General features: G+C 35.6%; 4 protein-coding genes across 12 annotated transcripts; 1 reads left to right on the top strand and 3 right to left on the bottom strand.

Moving 5' to 3' along the window:
- Positions 1-253: 253 nt before the first annotated feature.
- LOC6564888 lies at positions 254-710 on the bottom strand. The gene has a single exon (XM_001991185.3). It carries the CDS (start codon positions 660-662, stop codon positions 348-350), a length of 315 nt encoding a protein of 104 aa, XP_001991221.1. The 5' UTR covers positions 663-710; the 3' UTR covers positions 254-347.
- Positions 711-1,025: 315 nt separating this feature from the next.
- On the bottom strand, positions 1,026-1,620 carry LOC6564889 (uncharacterized protein C1orf131). Its single transcript, XM_001991186.3, has one exon. It carries the CDS (start codon positions 1,590-1,592, stop codon positions 1,035-1,037), a length of 558 nt encoding a protein of 185 aa, XP_001991222.2. The 5' UTR covers positions 1,593-1,620; the 3' UTR covers positions 1,026-1,034.
- Positions 1,621-1,737: 117 nt separating this feature from the next.
- Positions 1,738-3,857, top strand: LOC6564890 (nucleolar complex protein 4 homolog B). The gene is made up of 5 exons (XM_043216304.1): positions 1,738-1,951; positions 2,021-2,798; positions 2,880-3,215; positions 3,286-3,485; positions 3,704-3,857. Exons 1-5 carry the CDS (start codon positions 1,748-1,750, stop codon positions 3,818-3,820), a joined length of 1,635 nt encoding a protein of 544 aa, XP_043072239.1. The 5' UTR covers positions 1,738-1,747; the 3' UTR covers positions 3,821-3,857.
- A 1,408-nt stretch (positions 3,858-5,265) lies between these two features.
- Positions 5,266-22,593, bottom strand: LOC6564891 (stromal interaction molecule homolog). Of its 9 annotated transcripts, none has more exons than XM_032737993.1 (10): positions 22,148-22,593; positions 21,258-21,418; positions 20,971-21,203; positions 19,528-19,643; positions 19,253-19,425; positions 18,600-19,191; positions 17,607-17,654; positions 10,093-10,378; positions 6,149-6,331; positions 5,266-5,364 (listed from the first exon to the last, which is right to left on the bottom strand). In XM_032737993.1, the coding sequence occupies exons 1-10, from the start codon at positions 22,506-22,508 to the stop codon at positions 5,340-5,342; spliced, it is 2,178 nt and encodes a 725-aa protein (XP_032593884.1). In that variant the 5' UTR covers positions 22,509-22,593; the 3' UTR covers positions 5,266-5,339. The 9 variants fall into 9 exon arrangements, 8 of the variants coding, with proteins under 8 accessions (XP_032593884.1, XP_043071924.1, XP_032593885.1 ...); XR_004365245.1 differs by lacking the exons at positions 5,266-5,364; positions 6,149-6,331 and adding exons at positions 7,401-7,849; positions 7,915-8,060; XM_032737994.2 differs by lacking the exons at positions 5,266-5,364; positions 6,149-6,331 and adding exons at positions 8,001-8,060; positions 8,434-8,522.
- Positions 22,594-23,037: the final 444 nt, after the last annotated feature.

Genomic DNA, 23,037 nt, shown 5'->3' with positions numbered 1-23,037 from the left:
TCGATTACCTAGAGTACTGCCACTCGCTATGAAATTATGAAGAGAAATAGAAGTGAAAAGAGAGAGCGAGTGAAAAAAAAAAGTGGAAAACATAGGGCTGCTAACCTGAGCAGCCTGTGGTGTCGTGCTGCTAACTTTGGTTAGCAAGTTGGCATGCCACATATGGCATGTCCAAACACAGATGCACATATATGTGTGTGTACGTATATGGTAATGCTCTACATGTATGTACAGATGTATATGTAAATATGTATTTTGGTATCATCGTTTATTATATATGTATTTTATTAATTACATTTCTCATTTGTTTGGCTGGTCGCACATTAACTACACATTATTCAACACAACTACTTCTTCAACGCCGATGGCTGTGGGCAACGGAACTGGGCCAGTTCCACTTCGGCCTCAGAGAAACTGAATCGGTTGAAACTGAAATATTCCGGTACTTTGTAGGCGCTGCTTGCTGAAGCACCGGGACCAACTGGTGCTGATGTCGGCTTCACACAGGCACTGCTCAGACCCGTTACATTGCTAACGGGAGTGGTGGCGGAGGCGGCGGCTTTGCTGCTAACTGTGGATTTTGCAGCAGCTGGGCCTTTTTGTGCTTGGCTGTAAGCACGACGCAGTAACTGGTTGAGGGCGGCGCGTTGGGCTGCATTCATTTTTGATGACAATATTACTAAAACAACTCTTACTTCAAACTGAATTCACGTAATCGCACGACTGAAAGCGAAAAAAATAGAATATAACAGAAGCAACAACAAAAACAGATGATATCGAGTAGATTGGCAACACCATCAAGTGGGTCGTGGGGCTGCCATTTGTTCATTCGAAATCAACAATTGTACAATTCTATTATTTCGATTTTATTTATAGCAAGCCGAATACAACCAATCGAAAAAAAAACCGATTGAACGTTTATCCCATTTCTTTTGTTTATACAATTTAAACACACGATCATACCAATTACAAATGTGCCAAGCATCTATTTGTTTCTAACGAATTTGATAATAAGAACAATAAAATTTAAGATATCAATTTTTATTTCGCTTTTTAAATTTTGGCTGCGCCTTGCCATAATGCTGACTGATGTTCGCAACTGGAGCACGTTTCTTTTGTGCATGATTGCGATGCGATTGGCTCTGGTTGCATTTGACACTCGCTGCGCCCGTTTGATTTTTGCCCAATTGATGGAACTTCTTGCGCTCCTCGCGATTGTCCTTGAGCCGTTTCCGCTCCTCTTTCAGTTCCTTGTAGTTCCGATACGGCTTCTTTGGAGCTTTGGCGCCAAGTTTGATCAGCTGAACGATTTCCATTTTGCGTTTGTTTTTGATTGTGCGCTGATTGGCCATAGCAAAGTTGAGCACTTCATTGCGTGCCCTCTTCATATTGAACTCGTTATCTGTCTCGCCGCTTGACAGCGATTTGTTATCCTTCGTTGTTTTGCCAGTTTCTTTTTCCACCGTATTTGTTTTCGCTGGCGCTTCCTGGAAGACGAGTGCCGTAAATTCGGCGCAGTCTGCGGTTTTCTTCAGCGCAAGCGCGGCGCGTGTTAGCACGGGCTTAAAATCACTTACATTCATTTTGAGCATTTTACAAACTACAAACAAATTGTTCGAAATTGATGTTTAAACGCTTGTCACACATGTTAGCAAGCAGAATGTATTTTGCAATAATGTACTAATTTTGGCCAAACGCGTGTGAAATCTTTCAGCAAGTTGGCAGCATTGGCACACTTGCACACCGCATGTTTCATTTTGATAGCTCGCCAATATTGTTTACAATGCGACACTCGCTTCTAGTTAAAAGATTAGCACGTCCACAGGAGCCAGAGGCAGAGATGGCTCCTGCAAAGCGTACGAGCTCGCCACCAGAGCTACAGAAGCAAGTGAATGCATTTCTAAATGTCGATGTCGATGTAAAAGTGCTGCAGCATATTATTAATCTCTTTGTAAGTTTATTGGCAGTTTATCATCATCAAAATACATACATAGATGTATATTAATTATAATATTTGTAGACCAAATTGAATGTGAGTGCAATTGGCGAGATGTATGTGACCGAAGTGATCTTCAAGAATCTGCTCAAGCGCAAATGCATCTATGGTTCCGACACAGACCAGATCAAACCAAACCCAAAACCAAATGCAAAAACAAAAGCTAAACTAAAACAGATGGCAAAAGAAAACAAACCAAATGGTCTATTTCTAAAGTACTACAATGACGAGTGGTCCAAATTGCTAATCCACTTGGCCAGTTCGGCGAAGGATGTGTCTGCCGTTGCACTAAATGTGTGCATGCAATTCATATTAGCCGAATCAAAGTATGCCAAGCTTAATGCCCAGCCCCATGAACGGCTTCGTATCATGTTGCAATCGATTATCACATCGGAGACGACACCGCCAGCTGCTCTGGTGGCCTTTGAGAAATATGCCCGTTGCCTGGACATACTGCAGTTGGCCTATCAAGTGCTACCTGAATTGGCGCCAGTCAGTTTCGTTGACTCGCCAAATGAGGCACTAAACTATTTGGCCATCATCAATTCGCTGGACTTGAGCAAAACGGTTCTAAGTGCTAACAAGTATCATCTCACCGAGACAAACCCAAATCGAAATTTTGAATACGAAGAGACGCGCAAACATTTGAACAGTGTGTGGAATGGCATTATTGCCAGATGCAGCGATCTGGATGAGAAGGTGCATCGTCAGGTGCTTGTCGTGCTCTTGGAACGAATATTCCCCCACTTGGACGAGCCCATATTGTTGACTGATTTCTTAATGAATTCACTACATCAGTTCGGTAAGTGATAGATTCACATATATATATTCTATATAGATTTGCATTATCTGTACAGTTACTAATTTCTTTCTGTTTGCGCAGATGGACCAGTCGCTTTGCTTGCTTTGCAAGGCATTTTTAAGCTGATGCAAGAGCAGAATATTACATACCCGGATGTGTATCAGAAGCTCTACAACATGTTCTATCCCCGGATGTTCTACAACAAGTACAAGGCTCGGCTTTTTTATTTGGCCGACATATTTTTGACATCGACGCATTTACCCGAAAATCTGGTGGCCGCCTTTGTCAAGCGATTGGCCCGACTTGCTCTGAAGAGTCCTACAGAGGATGCGATTATATTGATACGTTTCGTGTGTAACCTATTGCTGCGGCACACGGGCTTGCAACGTCTTATTTGCGCAACGGATGCAGCAAGTGGTAGGTGACATTGTATGGCAATCTTTTCCTGCAATTAAACTATTTCATTTTTGATGATTGATGATTGCAGCTGTGGAAATTTCGGATCCCTACGATGAACGCGAGTTGGACCCGGTCAAAACTGGGGCCCTTAACAGTTCCCTCTGGGAGATGTTACTGCTGCAAAAGCATGCGGTGCCCGAAGTGGCCAATGCTGCACGCTTCATATCCAAAAGTTTGCCTGTATTCGAGTTTGATCTTGGCCCGCTGCTTGAAATCAAGGAGTGTGATGTAAGTATAGGGAAAAATGGTTGGGTTTCTGCTGCTAGGTTATATAAAAGAAAAGCGTTGCATTTTCAGCGTTTATTCTAATTTACAAAAATTCTGGAAATTAATAATAAATAAAATATATTTCGCATAATTATCATAATTATCTTAGGAGTTTTACAAGTTTATTTAAACAAAATAATTACAATATTAATAAAAAAAAAACATGTCTTCCTTCCCAGATCTTTGACGACGAGGTGAAAAAGATGATGAAGCAGTTCGCGTTGAGCTACGATCGTCCAGCAAATTTTGGTCTGCCACAAAATGACATTGTCACAAAATACTGGGATATAATTTAAAACGTATCAAATATACAAATAATATTTTTAAAGTTAAGCATGCCTGTTTTACTGTCTTTTTTTCCAATACCGGGACTAAATTGCTGACATAATTCTGTCTTAAGCCAAATGCCTGGTGAAATGTGTAAAATATATTCGAAAAGGGAAATTTTTATATTCTCCATCCATGAAATATGGGAAAAATTGTATAATGAAGTTGTATAAAAGTATGTAACACACAGAGTCTAGCTTCTCCGACCGTATTAGGTATATATATATTCTTGATCAGCACCAATAAACGAGTCGCTTTTGACAAGTCCTTCCACATCTACATCTGTTTATTTGTCTTATAAAATAAGAGTGTTCATTGGAAATTTATTTCTTAATAATATAATTTGTACATAAAATAAATTGTTACAAATAATTTTCTTAATAACTGAAAACAATTCTAAAAAACACAAAAAACATTTATAATTTTCATTTTTTTTATTTAGAAATTATTTCCAAAAACCACAATTTTTTTTATAGTTTTCAGTACAACTGATAAAACTGATCCTTGACGTATTACGTTATATAGCGGGTGAACATGAATATTTTTTTTCGGCAAGATATCACTCCGTTTACTGAGATGCTAGAATACTGCTATAGTCAGCCAAGGTTTCGTCAACATCTGAAAGGGGATTTCAGTACCTGAATCCCAAGACATAACTGGACTCTGTCTTTGTCGCCTTCTTCTCTTGGATGGCCGCTAAGGAATACCTGGGGAATACGGGTTGCTTTCACTACTCTGGATCATCGACTTGGTCATTGCCATGTTAATGACTAAGATCTTTTCGCCTACGAGAGGCACTTATTCGAATAATTTTATCTCCGTGTCATATTAGTTGCCTCACACGAAATGCTATGACTCGCTGAGGTGGTATTCCTATTCTCCCACAATCTAAAAACTATTGTCGCCAGATTTGGTTTGAAGGTTGTTGGCGATGCCAAAGGTGGGTATGCCACGCCAATACTTCCATACAAAATTGGTCAGTCACCCAAAACCGATGCAGCTTCTCCAGCTTTTTTCGCTTACGATTTGATGTCTTATTAACTAGGTTTTTAAATATATTATTTTATCTTTATTTCGATAATTCGTGTCTACTTTTTGTAGGCTTAGTTATTTTATCGACTCCTTTCGATTTCTTTATTAAGAATATAATTTGATGCTATAAGAAGATTGGTCCGGTCAGCAGTTTAACTCAAATATACAAGGGTAGTCTTCAGTCCTTCGGAAAGGAGATCTTTCATGTTGGATATCTTTTGTTAGATTTACAATTTTGCAGGCAGACAGAAGTATACAATGTTAAACCTGTTCATATTTATTACCCAATCAAATCCATTAGCACAACTTCCATTGATTTAAACATTTTAATAGGTAAAGTGTAAAAATCCATGTAAAATGTATAAAAAAAAAAACGATTTAGTTTTCGGTATCTCTGACCTAAATTCAAGTTATAATTTAATAAATTAATTACAATATAATTATTAACAAACACGTCTATTTTGGTTTCTGCGTCTGAGTTCTGAAAATGTAAAAAATGCAATAATTAGAAGAAAGTTATTTACAAACATAATTTTAGTTATGGCTAACAATATGGCCAAAGGTTGCGTAGCATGCATCTGTGAATTGTTTTAGATCTAGATATATACGTATGTGTGTAGATAAACTTCGGCTTTTGCTGCATTATCAATCGATCATCTACATCCCAAATGGGTTAGTAGATCCTTTCCTCTAGAGACTTGATGCATGAAAAATCTACTCGTATGTGAATCCCGTCTAAAAAGGCTTTAAATTTTGTGTTTGATCTACTGGGGTGCTATCGATAATTTCAATATTTGATAAAACCACATATTTCGCACAATTTTAATACTAGGGGCAACAAGTTTAATAAGTATCTTGTTGGCGACAAAAAATATAATTGATAAAGTAAATTGAGAAAACCATATATTTCACACAATTTGAAAGCTAGAGTCAATAAATTTGAGAGGTATATTTCCGGCAGCACACTTATAAAAGTGAGCAAATGTTGCTAGAGTCACCAAATTTAAAAGGCAAATTAATGATTATTAATATTAATGATCGAGGCAAACGTGTGGAAGATTCATTCTCAGCTGATACTATACTGGTATCGGATTATTCCGCTCGACTAGAGAGTTCTCATTTGTTGCGGACAGACCGACAGCATCACGGACACTGCACAACATCAATAAGCTCTTATACCTTCGATATCAGAATATAAAATGTGCTGATATTTACATTTTAGCGAATATAGATGAGAAAGTGTGCAAGAACATCCGTTAACAAACCTCTGGATAAATTTACGAGGTGGAGGTAATGGTGGGCATTCAACATTTGAGAGACTCGCTGATGGAGACGCTTCGTGCTGCATCAGCTCTGATGACATCGAAGATGGACGCTTTTTATTACGTGGAGGTGCATGTGGGTAACAAGAGCACTCGATTCCACCAATATTGCTTCCTTGAGCTATGCTAAGATATTTTAAAAGTACACAAAAAAACATAAATGTAGTTTAAAATTTATTATTATTAGAAACAAGACCGAGCTAAAAAAAAATATATGTTTAATGCCAATCGAATGAAATTTAAAGCATACCAAATCATAAGCATTTGCTTCCAATTTTCCTTTCCGGAAAATGAATAAAATAACAAAATGATACCAAAAAATTCAACAGTTACCAAACTTGGAGAGTAGATTACTAGGAAACTCCTCCAACATTTTTTTGTCCACACCCACTCCCCAATATCTACCTCAATTTCAAAGCCAAACGTTGAGGGTAGAATACTGGGAACCTCCTTTAAAGATAGGTATTTCTTAGCTATACCGACCGTGTTCTGTGGCACCTGTTATAGGCTGGTATTACTTATGGTATCAGAGTATTTCGCAGTCGGTTACATCCGACTGCATCGTTCTCGCTTGTAATAAAACCGTTTTGGAAACTGAATAATATAATTTTTCTACACCTTTAATGCTAGAGACTTTAAGCAGTATATGTATATGTATATGCTCTATACTTGGCTGTGTTTGCGTCAAAGTGTTAAAAATAAGTTACTAAGACGACTAGGGGTATTTCAAATCGATAAAGCCACATATCTGCCAAATTTACACATCTATCTATCGTCACCAAATTTAATTGGTAGATTGTTGTTGATGTTCTTCAAAGATCGGCGTTGGCCATGCCAAAATCTGATGACTCAAATCTACAGTTATTAGGCTAGTATTATATCAGTGGCGAAAAAATATACTCCATAATCACCAAAGCCAATATATCTAAAGCCGATATAACCGCCATCTTTCAACGTTTAAAATATAGAGTCACCAAACTAAGAGCGTAGCGAGTTTGGTGAACGACTATTGGGATACCAGTTTTGAAAGGTAAAGAATTGTCAGAATTATTATTTCTGAATTTCAGATTCTTTTTTTCATTAAAATTTAGAAATTTCTTTCTAAAATAAATATATATATATATTTTTTCCTATACTTTGGGGTACTTAATTTGAAAATTAAGAATTTTTTTCTAAAAAAATAGAGAAATAATATATCGGAATTTCATGGTTTTTATTTAAAAAAATTTAAACCATTTTTTCGTTTTACAATGGTATACAATACTTACATCACGTAGGATATGTTACATTGAATGTACTAATAAATCTAAAAATAATATTTGTCTTAAGAAAATTAGTACTATAATTAAGTTAGTTGGTGTTTTTCATACATGGTATAAATAGTATAAATTATCTTTAATTCGTGTACGCGTATATCTAACTTGACCATATACAAGAGAAAAAGAAGCTGTAAAGGATGTGTATGTTAATGGGATTACTGATTTGTGTTATTTAACTATTAATAGATTCTGAAAGAGTCCGGGCTTTTAAGTAAGTTTTCAAAGCTATGCTTAAAAAGTACTTTGCCAATTAAATTATCTTTTGCTCTTCTGGTCGGCACCAACAAAGCATGCATCATTAATACTATTAATAAATCTTCTGTATCTGAAATTAATAAAATTAATTTATTGGAATAAATGATAATTTGGTTAAAATAAAACTTATTTTACCATTTGATTGATCTTCAAACGATTTAAATAAAGGCTCTTGATCTTTTTAATATTTTCGTCGAATAAGGGCGGCTTTTTATTTTAAACTCCTCCCACCTTTTAATAAAATCATTGGTTTTGAAAGGTCGTCTGAAATCAGCATCAATCTGAAATAAAATTGTTCAAATAAAATTTTTAAAAATTTGTATCGATTAAAAATAAAAACAATAAAATAACAAACCAGTTTAAATTCAAATGATTGGTTTAAAATGGAGGAAATAATATTATTGAACCATAGTAAAAAAAAAAACAAAAGGTAAAATCCGCAAAGGGTCACTAGAAAAAGGTATGTAAATATATATGAACGACTCAAAGAAATTAACGCATAGAAACCAAACCTTTTTTAGTATGCATGTTGTGTGTATGTAAATACAAAATTTAAAGCGAATTGCGCAACGAAATGTTATGATTGAAGGATATTTTTTGTCTTGTGTACATGCATATACATATATGCATGTATGTACATATGTATATACTCACTTGCCTTCTCCAATTCTCAAGATGTGCAAAAAAACACTCTGCCATGTCCAACACTTTCTTTGGGCAGTTCATCTCGCAATGGCTGCCAACTTAAATATTGAGAAATTTAGATCTGGTTTTCAAAATTGATTAAGTATTAGACATATGTACATATGACAATGTATATGCATGTATGCCAAGTAGTGCCTGCAAACTGCAGGCAAATATACAAAGCCCCTAGCAGCTCACCAAGGTCCAACTAAGAATCTACTCGTATTCATACATACATTTACAAATATGCACTAAATTCAAAATGTACATACATACATATTTACTAATATCAATAGCTACTTACAAGAAAATATTTAATGCAAACGATTCTCCTTCCAACGATTTTAACAAAATTTCTATTGTTGTGCACTTATTAAAACTTATATTCACTCACTCCGTTTCGGATGCGATGAAATAAGGTATGCTGCGCGGCATAAGTAAGGCACATAAGCCAATAAAGGAATCAGGTAGCGTCGCCTCCGCAGCACTCAAAAATGAATCATCTGCAGCGTTCAGCGTTCAGCGGAGTGTATAGTCTTTCATTAATAATATATTATTGTTCCCAAAAGCAAGGTCAACATTTTCTACGCTCTGCAATATAGTTTTATCTTTTTGAATTTTAGAACAAAATTCTGTGTTTCTCGAAAAGGAAATGTGTACTCGACATTAACAAAGAATTCCGACTCAATAATCAAGGGTATATGATGATGAACAAAATAGGACTGATTAATTACCGTTTTGTTATTTAATTCTCTATTTGTTCACTTTGCAAGCAATTTTTTCAATTAAGTCTTTCAAGTCAATTACTCTTTTATCTTAAAGCCTTTCCTTTAGTTCTAACTATTGTGGGAAATATTAAATATAAATTTTGACAAGTTAATTAAATTTGCTTATCAAATTTGAATAGTAAAAATCTTCCTTGAATTCTTCCGTTACTTTATGTATTCCATTAAGATTATTCGAAATCGAATTTGAGTTACTTACGAGCAATGCTAATCTTTGAAGGATTTCGCCAATAAGATTCTTACCAGATTTTGTGACTTTAGCTTTAAAATTGTAGAAACATGTCATTTTGTGATTTTGGATTATATCAATTTTCTAGCCCCAAAAAAAAAAATCGTAGCACCATAATTTTAAAGCAAGCGAGTATATGTTCCAAGTTTTAAGCTTGTAGCTTAAATTGCGCTCACACGGACGGACAGACGGTCAGACCGCATGACTGACATTTCACAAAACTAATATATTTTTGGTAATTTCCCAATGCTTCTGCTTTCTGTGAACAATCAGCTGACCAATAATTCAACTTTGCAACCCTCATAAGAACCAGATCTGCTCTACAATTAATTTTTTTCGGTTATATGTAGTTAGAGACTATACTTTAAGAGTTTATATATGAAATTAAAATATTTTACCATGAAAATTAGGATTTTATTCAAAAAATTGCCAATTCCGACCAGTAGTGCACACTGGCGTCCGAGTATTACGCAGGCGATTAGATCCGATTGCCACGTGGTCATTTCTTTGTTTTGATTCAGCTGCCGATCTTACATGTGGATTTTCTTCTTTTTTTTAATTTTTGGATGGTTTATATCTTAGAAATTTTATAAACGGTAATAAGATCAACTTTACCTATTGCTTAGAGTTGTCATAGACGAGATATTTTGTTCCAAACATGTCGGTGAATCATTGGTTGATGTTGCATTACTCAGCCCAACGTGATTACAAGCTTTGATTTCCTCTAGTGGCCTAAATCGATCTGTCGCTAGCATAGATATGGGAGGTGTAATCCTGCCTATATAAAATTGAACTGATTGGTTGTCGGTACCCTCGTCACTGCATGAACTATCGTCTCGTGTAATGTGATTCGTGACAGCACTGGCACTTGTCGAGCCTCGACTGTTGCTATCGATGGCACCTAAAATAAAATAGATTTCATTTATTAAACCTGTTTAAAAAATGCTAGTTTAATCACAATTGTTTTTGTTTATTGTCAACAATCGATGCAAATTTCTAATTTTATATATGATTATTCTTACAATTCAATTACTGCAAGGGCTTTAAAGAAAAACAAGTGAGAACGTTGCTGTCGATCAAGCCAACTGTGCAATAATCTTAAATCATTTTAATACCAGCTGATAATAAGTGGCAAGCCACCTACTGGTTTGGGAGCGGGGTTGAGGGGCTATCGGAGTTTTTTTTGGGCATTATTCAAAGAGATTTTGAAAATGAAGCTGTAAATTGAATTGATGAGTATGAATTAAAAATCGTTTCAAATGTTGTGCTATCTTAATTTTCAAACAAGAGATTATCATAACAATTTCTTTGCCACCAACTAAGCAATTTGCGATTTTTCCGAAAATAGGCATACACGAAGCCATAAACTTCTTTAAAAATAAAAGAGGTAAATACCTTACATGTTCCAACTTGCTATCAGCTTTGGAAGTTATTCAAAACAGTAGTAACAACTTGTACGAGTCCTCTTTACGTTCACTACTAAGCCACCCTAAAATGAAACTACAATGGATTCCTAGACATCAATATATAAAAAGAAACGAATAACCGACAAAGAAGGAAAATATTCATACAACCATTATAATTAAAGACAGCAACCACAAAATCAATTTGGGCAAAATAAATTTGATATACCAAACTCCTAAAACTGGAGAAAATTTCCAGATACATCCAGACAAAAATAAATCTATTACGTTTAGGGCACGAAAATCCAACACACCTACATTATCCGCACTAAACGAAATCAATTATTTGTCCTTTTGTCCGAATTATGCACATATAACACCAATTCATATACAAGCCATGTTCATGTTCTCTTACCATATTTTGACAAATTCGAGCAGTTAATCTGCGATATGTCAGTGTTGTTACGAATCGGTTTGTCTCAATGGCGCAGCGCAGGCCAGCTAGTGCTTAGTTATGGTTGGCCTGCCAATGCCCGCATCCGTACAATAACACAACACTACACAAATCTACACATCACTAACAAAACAGCTGATTTAACGGACAGTGGCAATCATAAACATTCGAACAAAAAAATTAAATCTTTCGGCGTCCAACGACGTCTTCACTGTCATTGCCGTAGCGTTTCCGCCCTTTCTGTGGTTTTAAGTAATTATTTGAATTCACAATTTGTTTAGCTGAATACGTTGGGCATCACTAGCAGTAGCTGCGCATCACTGATGCTTGCAGGCAAAGAGCCGATCGATCAGCTGTGAGAGTTGAGCGCAATCATTCCATGTATTGTCTGCTAAGTGGCGCTAGGTAGTAGCAAAGTGGAACGAACTCACTTAGATTTCGGTGCGAAATTCTGATGGCGTGCTCCTGTTGGTTGTTGTTGTGTTGTCGATGCTGCTGATTTGTTGTCGAGGCCTTTTAACGTAGTTGCTGTAGTTGGCAATTTGACGTTATTGTTATTGTTTTTGTACTTTTCGCTTTTAATGTTCCTTTACTCTTTATATATTTATTTTTCTTTATTTCGAAGCTATGCGGATTGAGAACCATGGTTTGGCCTTTGACCTCTCAACTATTCTTTGCTAACTCTCGTCACTTTTAGTTTTGGTCTCATTAAGTTCTGCTTCGTTTTCCCCGGCCCACACAACAAATAATTAAATATTAGAATTTGTTATTTTTTGTATTTTTTATGGCTAACTGATTAGTAAAATAAATAAAAATAAAAATAAACAAAATACAGACCTGAGCTTGGAATAAGAGCCCATTTTGCTCGTCGACTTCTTGACAAATTCATTGGTGACAATTTCACCTATCGGTTGCACCAGTATATTGCTATACCGGATATTAACGGCGATATGTTATGAGGCAACGGAGCAACATTTCATTTATTTTTGTTACTTTAAAAAAACAAAAAAAAACATTATCATTTCAGTATCGATGGCTAGCGCTTCTGCATTATTAGGGTGCTTCACAGCCTTGTCCCTTGCTTTCCACTTTGTATTCGATTTGACAAATTGACTAATATTGTATTATTATTTTATTTACGCTCACCCATTATACCTTCATCTCACCCAATCAAAATATTTAAACTTCATTTCAGTCTTATTTTCAACCATTTAATTCATAAAAATTTGCATACATTTTTACATTCAAGTCTTTCATTTCATTTAACAATATTTCTTAATAGAGCGGACTCACGGCTATTTTGTGGCGCTCCGGATCTAGATCATCGGGTTGGTACTCTCCGATATTCCTCTCAATCCAGAAGACAAGTAGGTGTTTCCTGTTTCCGGCGATCCTCCTTCCTGTTTGATGATTTGTTATTTGGTTTGTTGTATATTTAATAAATTTTATGTTGTATTTTATATTTTCAAAGTTATAAATTATAATTCTTTGGCGCTTTGTCTAATTAAAAATTTTATTGGGTTTTCTTACGTGTGATTTGTTCTTGGTCTCGGCTAGATAGATGTTGGGCTTCGGCATCGGTTGACGAGCAAGTCTGCAATCTTTTCCGCTTTTAAGCAGTACAAAATATGGCGAAGGCCCTATACTGTAATGTATGGCTTTTCATACTGTTGTATAGCTATTTCTGGCAGTCTCTCGTCCCAAAGTGTTTTGTCATTCCCAACATATTTCCTTATAGGCGCTAGGTTCGTATGGTTTACCCTTTTCGGATCGCATGTGGGTTATATTTCGAAAACGTAGGAAAACCATATATTCCGCTGACACTAACTGTATGGACGATTTTGTTAAATTTGCCATTTCGCTGTCCTTCTGTCTCATCCTTTTCGACATCGACACCTAGATAAACTAATTGACTCAACGTGGGGCACAAGAAAAGATTGATGTCAGTTGTGATCATAGTAGTAGCGGTCCGGATGCTTCGAATGATGTGTTGAAAAGATGCTCCAATTGTCTGCAACGTAGAATAAGCTTTCTAAAAATCTAGTCACAGCTCTTTGACTAATCGGCAACTTCCTGTGTCTAATAAGCCAGTGAGCACCCTGCGACAAATGAGCACCTTTGCGAACTGCCTGCAACACTTGCGCACCATGCACAAGCTGTTTTGCCGTACTCTCCGTCGCTGGAATCCCGGCCCCGCTCAACTCTACATGAGGTCAGTTCACCTACTCGTTGATCTTGTTTTTCAGATATCCGGGCTATCGCTTGAGCATATTCTGCCTGTCTCCGCTCTAGACGCATTCGCTGAGACCACTTTGCCTCCGGTAGGCTAATGCTATTGTGTATTTTATTTAATTTACTTGTTACCTTACTATACTTTTCTTAAAATTACTATCGGAGGTATTGTCTTGTGAGTGTTCTTTGTTGAATTGAAAACGTGACTCCTCCGTTTGCGTCGAACTCCTGCTTGAGTTTAGGACATTTGCGCAACATTACTTGTAACAGCAGATGTTGCGTACGGCTGATTCTTACTTACAGAACGCATGTCCTTGCTGCAGACAGTTCCAGCATGTGAGACTAATCGGATCTTCTGGATGCTTGAGCCTACACATCGCTTGTAAGTCTTTCGTCCGTTCGGCTCGCATCCATCTCGTGCACTCTGTGCTTTTTGTTCGGGCCCATCGTGTTGTCAGCATTCGTTAATAATACTCATAGGGTAAATGATCCTTTGCACTTGAACTCTGGCAATAGCTGTGGCCGACTTCAGCTCGCTAGGCAAATCTACATCGCTCCTGATCTGTTGCGTTGCTAATGATCCTAGTGCCTTTTCTTCGCAGACACGCATGTGACTTCGGCATATATACTTCCGTCAGTATCGATCAGCTGGCGTTGACTGTTAGGGTGGCGAGCAGTCTACGTGTTCCTCACTTTATTTTAATTTATGCATTTGCACCCGTTTTTATACTTAAGTCTTTCAATTAGTTTAACAATATTTCTGAACATTTCTAAACATTTTGTTTTGTCAACACATACATTACATTATTAACTTATGTTAGTTTTACATTTGGTGTAATATTGGGTTTTCGTCTTTTCTTAATTATCTTCCTTACACCTGTGGCTGTCATTTCAACCACCAGGTGGCGTTGCGTATTTTCCATTTTCCCTCGATAGATGACACTAACATACCATAGTACTGGCCTACTAAACCTGCCTATCGATATCGAAACCGACCATAACACGATGACCGAGCAAGCTGGCCGGAACAAGCCTCAAACTTTTTGGCATCCTGCAACTTACAAATTAAAGCTTACAACAAAGAAAATCGCAGGCTTTGACAACCACCAGAGATTACCATGTCAAGACAAGTCTTTGGTACGAGTGGCTGACCAGGCCCAACCCTTATCTGTCCAACAAATATAAAGTAGAAAATGCTTGCTTATCGAAAATTGTTCAATTTTCTTCTAATTGGTTGCGAAAAATCCGTTAATTACATTTTATGCTGCGTATCTAAGGTACAAGAAATTGAGTCAGCACAGTAAAGTTGACTGTTTTTATTATTTTCTGGGACTATAGTTGGTTCTGGTAAAACCCTCTACAGCATTTAACCGACTGATCATCTTTAGCAAACGAAATATAAATGTATTCAAAAAGAACCGTTTCTATGTCTGCAATTGCACAACATATTACGTTTTTTTGACCCTCCTTCCTGGGGAAAGGGTCCAAGCACCTTGTATTTGATTACTACACACACACACTTTGGATACGTAGGTATGTAAATGACACGAAAATGATTTAGGTGTCACCAAAATATTGCGATATCAGCTTTATTAAAAATGTGCCCAAATTACCCAAACATAAATTACCCTTATAAGCGACAGTTTTAGATAGATTCATTGTAATCATCTTTTACCACACACATTTTATTTAGACAAGGATATCTAATAATGTGATGGCTTAGTACAACTTAAGACAACGCAAAAAAAAAACTAAGAACGGTCATCACATAGTATTTTGGTATCCAACAATTTGGATGTCAGCAGATTAATTCCGGTATAGACATACATGTCTCTAAAACTCATCTTCTTCATGAAGAGTCCTTGTAAGAGCAGTTTTATCCCTATTAAGACTAAAATATTCGGTCTAACGAACATGGCTACACCGGTTTGGCGAGTGATACTGATATACTTTATACATATCGTTGGGCCACTTGAAAGTGCTGTTCGTTAGTTAGTTTATATTTAAAAGTCCGAATCACAATACAAGCGTCCTCAAAACCAGAATATCCAAACGCTCCAAAGGTGGATCTTCAGCAATTTATTGGCGATGCCCACTTAATACGTTACTGAAGTTGGAAAGTTTACGATGCGACTTGGAAGATTCACACCTCCCTGGTTACAGTCACGAAGCTTACAACACTATAACGACAGCAGAGATCGTGCAGCTTTTGTTCAATAAACGGAAATGACATTAACAGATGTATACAATTCGGGACAACGCTATTAAGCAAACTCAAGGCTCAAAGCTTATTAAATTGCAGCATTTATGCTTCCTTATCTTCACACTCATGGTATGGCGAAAAGCAAAAAGGGGTACAGATGCCAAAAATCGAATATCGAAGCCATAATGCCTGGTTACACGATGGCGCAACAGAGAAGAATTTGCCTCAGCAAAAATCAAAAGTGAACAACACCATTGGCAACTTCGAACAGCTGTGAGCTTTGATGGGTGGAGCATCTCAACGCATATTAATTTCCGAGGATGCATCGCAGCTTTTAGGACAGAACCAAGGAATCAAGGGAAATATAAAGTATATTTTCAAAAGGCCCTTTTTCGAAGAACAGTTTGAATTGGGAAACCTATCAGCAGTGGCAACAATAATAAAGCGCTCTTCAACAATTACAAACAAATAAAAGGTCTTATAGCGTCACAATTTTTAAGAAACTAAGTTAATGTTGCAAAGAAATAAGAAAAAATAATAATATATGTATTTATATATATATATATATATAAATATATATGTGTATATATTATATATATAACAAATAAAAATGTTGGAATATTTATTTCAATCTTTAAATCAAAGATGTACAAAGATGTCTTTAAAAAATATAATAATTTAGTATATGTATAAATGTGTACAAGATTACAACGAACAACTAATTGCACGAAGAACTGCAGATAGAAATTATATTTGTTAACACATAATATGTAAATGTATTTACAAAAATACACCATTGTTACACATATGTGTGTATGTACGTAAGATCACATTGATTAATTCCATTTTAATGAAAAACTATTATTATTAATTCTTAAAATAAGATTGATGGAATAATACATCTAATAGCACACTTCATTTTTAATTTTAGATATTTAACATTTTTGTTGTTTTTTTTTTTGTATTTTGGTTTTGTAAATGGTTCAAGTGAAGCCAAATACAATATACATACATATATACAATGCACAAAGTGTTTTTTCGTACCATTTTTTACTAACAGCATTATGCAACTGCACATAGCGTCTCGGAAATTTTTTTAAGTATATAATATAGTATAATATATTTATAATTAATTTAAACAAAAGATAATTTAAAAAAAAAAAATAGAATCTAATAAAAATTAACTACAAATGTATGTTATGTATATTTAAGTATATAAAGTGTGATTTCGAATTATGCAGCCTGCAACTTGAAAATGGTAGCTTCTTTACAAATGGGTTAAATAGTAATTTCGTTGAAGGTGCTAAGAATTATATCAGATAGAGCTAATTTTAATATTGAATTGAATATAAATATGTAAATCCAAAAATATATGTCTCTAAAATGTTGTATGCAAATACACTTTGAATCACGCTATGTGTTTATGTTCTATTATTCAAGAAATGCTCCAAGTATAGTTTAAATCTTTACGATACATGTATATTTTTTTTAAAAATTGATGTCGCATTTAAGGCATAAGTAATTGCATGTACATTTATATATATATGTATAAATATGTATACATATATATACGTGCAGATGCCTACTTCATTATATATCACTGAACTTTTATCGATGACAGCTTTTATTGCTGCTAAAAGATCGGATCACTATTGAAAACTAGCAAATGTAAGTACCTAAATTAACATGATCTTCAAGAATAGTAAGTTGGATATAATTGCTTATGCATCGATTGTATCATTGATTGTATCAACTATGTGGATTTTTTCCTGGGTTGCCTTGCCATTCAAATGCTACTCCGTAGCAAGCAGTGAAAAATTCTCAAAATGCATCTTACCTTGTACTGATTCATCGTCCAAGTCATCGGTGCTGCTTGTGATTCTGGCTGCAATTCGGAAAAAGTGAAAAAAAAAAATTTAAAAAACAAATAAGAAATCTACAGTCAGAAGCACCCAACTAGGAGATACTTATGTATACCTATACTAGGTCGAAAACTGCCCATGAGTCAGACACAGAACTATCGCAAAGTTGGTGGCTAATATTTTTAATTATTTGCTTACATTCAATTAATTACAATTTTCACTTTGCATTTGAGATGACATACTAAAAACTATATATTTCATTATTTATGAATTGTTATTCCTATAAATTACTCTTATTTTCATAACATGAAAAGCACAAACGTTCAAAAATGTTTCAAACATAATTATCGACTTTGCACTTGGTAAAATATATACTGTTTAAGAAAATCTTAAATATTAATTATGGATACTAATGACAAGGGTAAGTAGAATGTAAGTACTAAACTATATACTAATACTATAAATTGATTTGTTATTGTGAAAAGATAATTGTATGCAATGTTTTACCATGTACTTGGATTAATATTTTTAAGGATTTGAGTGGTCAGATTGGTTTAAAAGTTTTTCTAATTATTACAAATCTGATGCCTATGAAATGTATCGAGTACTAATTATGTAATTACAACCTGGGGCCGTTATTATACCCATTTCCGGGGACTTGTGGGCGGCGGAGGTGGGCGTTCAAGGATATCGCCAACAAACTGTCAACCAAATTTGTTGAGTGCAGCTTTCAAATTGAGGGAGAGATGTGCCTTTATCGATTTGCGATTTTTATCGATTTCCTATTCTCCTAGTGCACGAAGCACCCCAATTTGTACACCTTGTCTGACGCGGGCACGGACCAGTATATATTCAAAGTATCAAGGCTCTAGCTTCAAGAGTGTCGAACAAATTTCATTGATACGGACAGACAAACCGAAGGTATTACCTTCGGTATCAGAGTATAAAAAAAACATACAGATACTCACCTCTAGAACCTTTTGTGGAACTTATACCGCCACTGCTAGAAATACCTCCATTGCGACTGTAAAGAACATTTTCTAAGTAAGGTAATCCGTTGTTATTGACAATATTCAATCCGAGGCACGTTTCAATTTGTTTCCAACGATGAAGACGTTCCTGTAACTCATTAGTTACTTCTCCAAGAGAATTTCGCGCTTCAACTATTGAGCGATCAACATCATCAATGCTTCTACCGTGCGTTGAAACAAAAGCTCCTACCAAGCTAGATCGCTTTTTACGTAATTTTTCGCACGCTTCCCGAGCTGATTGCAGTTGTTTCTCGGCAGAACTGCGCTTTTTCTGATGGTTCTTGTTTTCTAACTCATATGTGTACTGTAGCCATGACTGTAATTGTTGAGGAGGCGCCCAACAATTATCCACCAGCTCGAACTCGGCACGTGTTAATTCATTGCGTAACATTTCGATTTCCTTTTTTAACTGCTGTACCTCCAAATCTGAGCTTGAGGAACTAACTGAAGGTACTTCCTTTAGACGACGCTCAAGGTCCATTTTTTCCGTTGCCACATTTTCCTGTTCCATGCGCGCAAGCTCTAGCTCCTAAAAAAAAGTGATGCTTACATAAAAATGTGACTTTAATAGCAAGAATCAATTAGCATACCTTTTGCATCTCTTGTAGACTTTGTTCAGCACGTTGCAATCCTTCCATATCCTGTGCCATGCGACGCAAATGCCTCTTAGCATTTTTGTTCTGTTGGTAAGCATACCAACATCCTATAATAGCGCTCAGTAAGAGAGTGACAAGAATATAGTCTTTCCAGCGTGTGCCTGTCTCTGCAAATAACAAGCAATTCTCAAATGAATTAACCAAAATTACAACAGTATGTTGGAATTTATATAACGTCTAGTAAATGCATAACTGCGTTGTTGTCATACCTCGCGGTGGTCCAAATAGCACAACATCCATCGCTTTCAGTGATATTTTTTGTTTATGTATGGGGTCTTTTATGCCCAGCACATTGCTAACATAATGCAGATTATTTACAGCCAATCTAAAAATATTCAAATTTCATATCATGGTAGTTAGGCTCGAGTACGAATAAAATATAGATTTATTTATTTACTATTTATTTATTAAAGAGCGTAGTAAATTTGACTAGATCAATTTAGCATTCAGGCTTTCTTGGTTTCTTCTGGACTTGTGTTCCACTGATGGAGTGTTGCTGCCTCTGTTCAACTCGTGCAGCGTTTTTTTTTTTTTTTTGCAAATTAACACCGCTTGCCTATTCTATATTATTCTGTATATTTTCATACATTTTTCAAGCATATTTCTTTATTCCGTTTAAAAATAACTATTAACTCGTCATTTAGTTCACAATAGCAACTTAAAATTTAAAAAAATAATCATGAATTCAATCGTACTGATTTCTTATTTAGTAACTTTTTAACATCTATGTATTTTATGCTTAGACCACTGCCTATTTTATTAGTGCGATCAAATTTGAAGAGATTTTATAATTCTTATTTATAAGCTGTTAGGGGCAAATCGTGTCAAAAACAATTTATGCTTATATTATTTGCGTCTATAGACCTGAAATGACCTGATGAATAAATAAAATCAATTATGCCAGACAGTAAATTTATACCCTTCAGATATAAGACCGTCAACCATCAATTGAAATTTATTTGTAATCGCTGATTAATAACAATAAGTAAAAATGCTCTAGTCGAATGAGCTCGACCACAAGATACCCTGAACCCAGATGTCAAATAAATTACTCAAAGGCAGCGCATGTTCCTATTCACAAGAAACATATGTGTGTATATATCGGATTGTCGGACAATACACATGCATATTTACACCAGCCTCTACTATCATGCTGTTGCGGTCACATACGTGGCACGCGTATATTTATGCATACTGAAAATGATAGTAATATCAACATGAAAATACGTTTAAGTAAAATAATATATCAAGGAAAGGGATATATCATTTGGAACGCTAAGCCTTTAAAATTGCTGCTTTTAATAATACTGGAAATCGATTTGTTATTTATTCTATTAGGTATCGATAAAAACTTGGTTAGCGAGAACCTACATTTCAAATTTGAAGTCTTTAGCTCTTATAGTCTCTGGGATCCCTTTGTTCCAACAGACGGACAGACAGAGAGACGGACAATGCTGGATCTACTCGGCTTTTGATTCTGATCGATAATATATATTTACTTTATCTGCCTGTTACATAGTTTTCCAGAGCTTTGTTATATCATTTGTATCCATTTGTTATGGATTCTGGGTATGCCTGTCACTTATACATCTGTATATAAATCAAAGCTCTCCATTGTGGTAGCTTTTCTATTTAACAATAAAAATACCTACCTTGGTAAAGCGGCACCAGTAACCTTATGTAATTTGAAAAGGTCGACATACTGAGGTAGTTGAACTGACTGTGCCAACCAGTCTGTTGTTTGTTCAATGGTCCAATTATGTACCTCTGAGCGCAACCATGCATCCCACAGTTCTTTAACTGATATATGCATGTCATCATTAAAATGAAATGCTTTCTGACGCTTTTCATAGCCGGAGTCATACTTGAGTTCTTCGCGGAGAAACTGTATTGAACAAAAGTTGTCATTACACTGTACAAATTATGATGATTCACATACATCATCCGATTCACTCAAGTCGATATTTCCATTATCATCATCGTCTAATTGCCGGTGTAAACTGGCGATTGCCTCCATGCCAAGCCGATCCTGCACGTTTCCGTTCTCACAGTCGAAGTCATTTGCATTGCATGTGACATCCGATGAAGTGGTCAAAGAACCTGCAGAAAAGAAATAAAATAGATATTCATAATTGAACTACAATAACAATTTATTTAAATCATACAAATGTGTCTGTTTTCATAGAAAGCTTGGCAATTTCAAAAGAACTGACTGGCCATATTATCAAACCATTTTAGATTTGAACCTAAATAAACCAAAACAGCTATTGAAATTGAACACCTAATGATATGTGATGCCCAAGATGTCAGTTGTGTTGAGAAGAAAACATCTTCTAGAATAGGCAATTCGTGGGGGAATAAAAAATAATGTATACTCAGACTAGAAGTAAAAACGAGGTTCAATGCAGCACAGAAAATCAGTTGCAGTTGGGGTCTACAGAATACAATAAAGACAAACGGAGGAGCAAACGATCCAACTTCCGTCATTTTTGTACTAACAGAGCGTTATCTAAGGGCAAATGCATTCAGGAACTTTGTCTCAGGAATGTGGATGACTCCTTCGCGGAAAATGAGGAGAACAAGGCAAGACTTGTACTACAAAGTGGACCCTTGTCGCAGATATTACTACAGAGCATATGATAAGATAAAGTGCAAATTAATATGACTGGGTTATTTTGAGGGTTACATCTATCTCTAGGGTAGGAAATAAAGATCCCTTTTCAAATACCTTTAGGCCAATTAGCTTTACATTGTTCACATTGTTCATAACACAACTAAAACAATTACGAATGTAGTTGAATTGGAAACATTTTCAAATTGTTGACTTACTGAATTCATTGCTAACCGCCTGAGACATTGCTTCGCTTAGCAGGTTGTATGAACTTCTAGGACGCTGTTGCTCAAAATGAAGAGAATTTTCACCACTGCCAGTATGGGACTGCGACATATGTACTGTCAGTGAAGATCCCGCATGTGTTACCGCCGCTGGAGACGTGGTAGCTGTTTTCATATGTACGCTTGGTTTTTCTTTCATATTTTCCTCATGGTGTTCCCCATGCGTGTTGTAACGATTTAAAATGATTTCATTTTCTGGGATGCCTACGTTCATAATGCTCACAAGACAAGAGGTTTCCGATATGTAGTACAATAGAACAATTACAGAGTAGTTCCAAATATATTTATTGAGCATATTGTAGTGCGTATATAACGTTTCAAGTATTCAGTAACGTATTTGTTTAATAGTTGTTAGCAAATTCCAATTTAGATTGTGCTTCCTGCAAACGAAAATGATTAAGGATTTAGTGAGTTTTCATTGAACGCATTACTAATGTTAATTATTTACAAAGAAACATAATAAAGTCAAATACAATGTACGTAACACGCTTATTATAATCGCTACCCATTTTTCCTTATTTCAGAAAAACGAAATATATGCATTATGTCTAATACATTTGGATTTGAAACAAAGAATGTATATCTAGAAGGATTTGTTGCGGGTCCTTATAAAGAAAAAAATCTTTTAAATGGGTATTTTTTCAGAACCTTAACCGAAGATGAAAATTGATAAGAAAACATGTACATTGTGTTGAGTTGATTTAGTTTAATAAAGGTTCCCGATCTAGACAACACTCAATAGTCTCCCAACAAGTCAGAGAAGACGTCAGGGAACCATATGGGCAGCCAGCAGCGAAAGAATCCTTATTTTAATAAACTCCAAA

The sequence above is a fragment of the Drosophila grimshawi genome, unplaced genomic scaffold, assembly GCF_018153295.1.
Source record: "Drosophila grimshawi isolate 15287-2541.00 unplaced genomic scaffold, ASM1815329v1 contig_848, whole genome shotgun sequence".
Classification (NCBI taxonomy): Eukaryota; Metazoa; Arthropoda; class Insecta; order Diptera; family Drosophilidae; genus Drosophila; species Drosophila grimshawi.
This window is presented reverse-complemented; position numbering and strand designations above follow the sequence as displayed.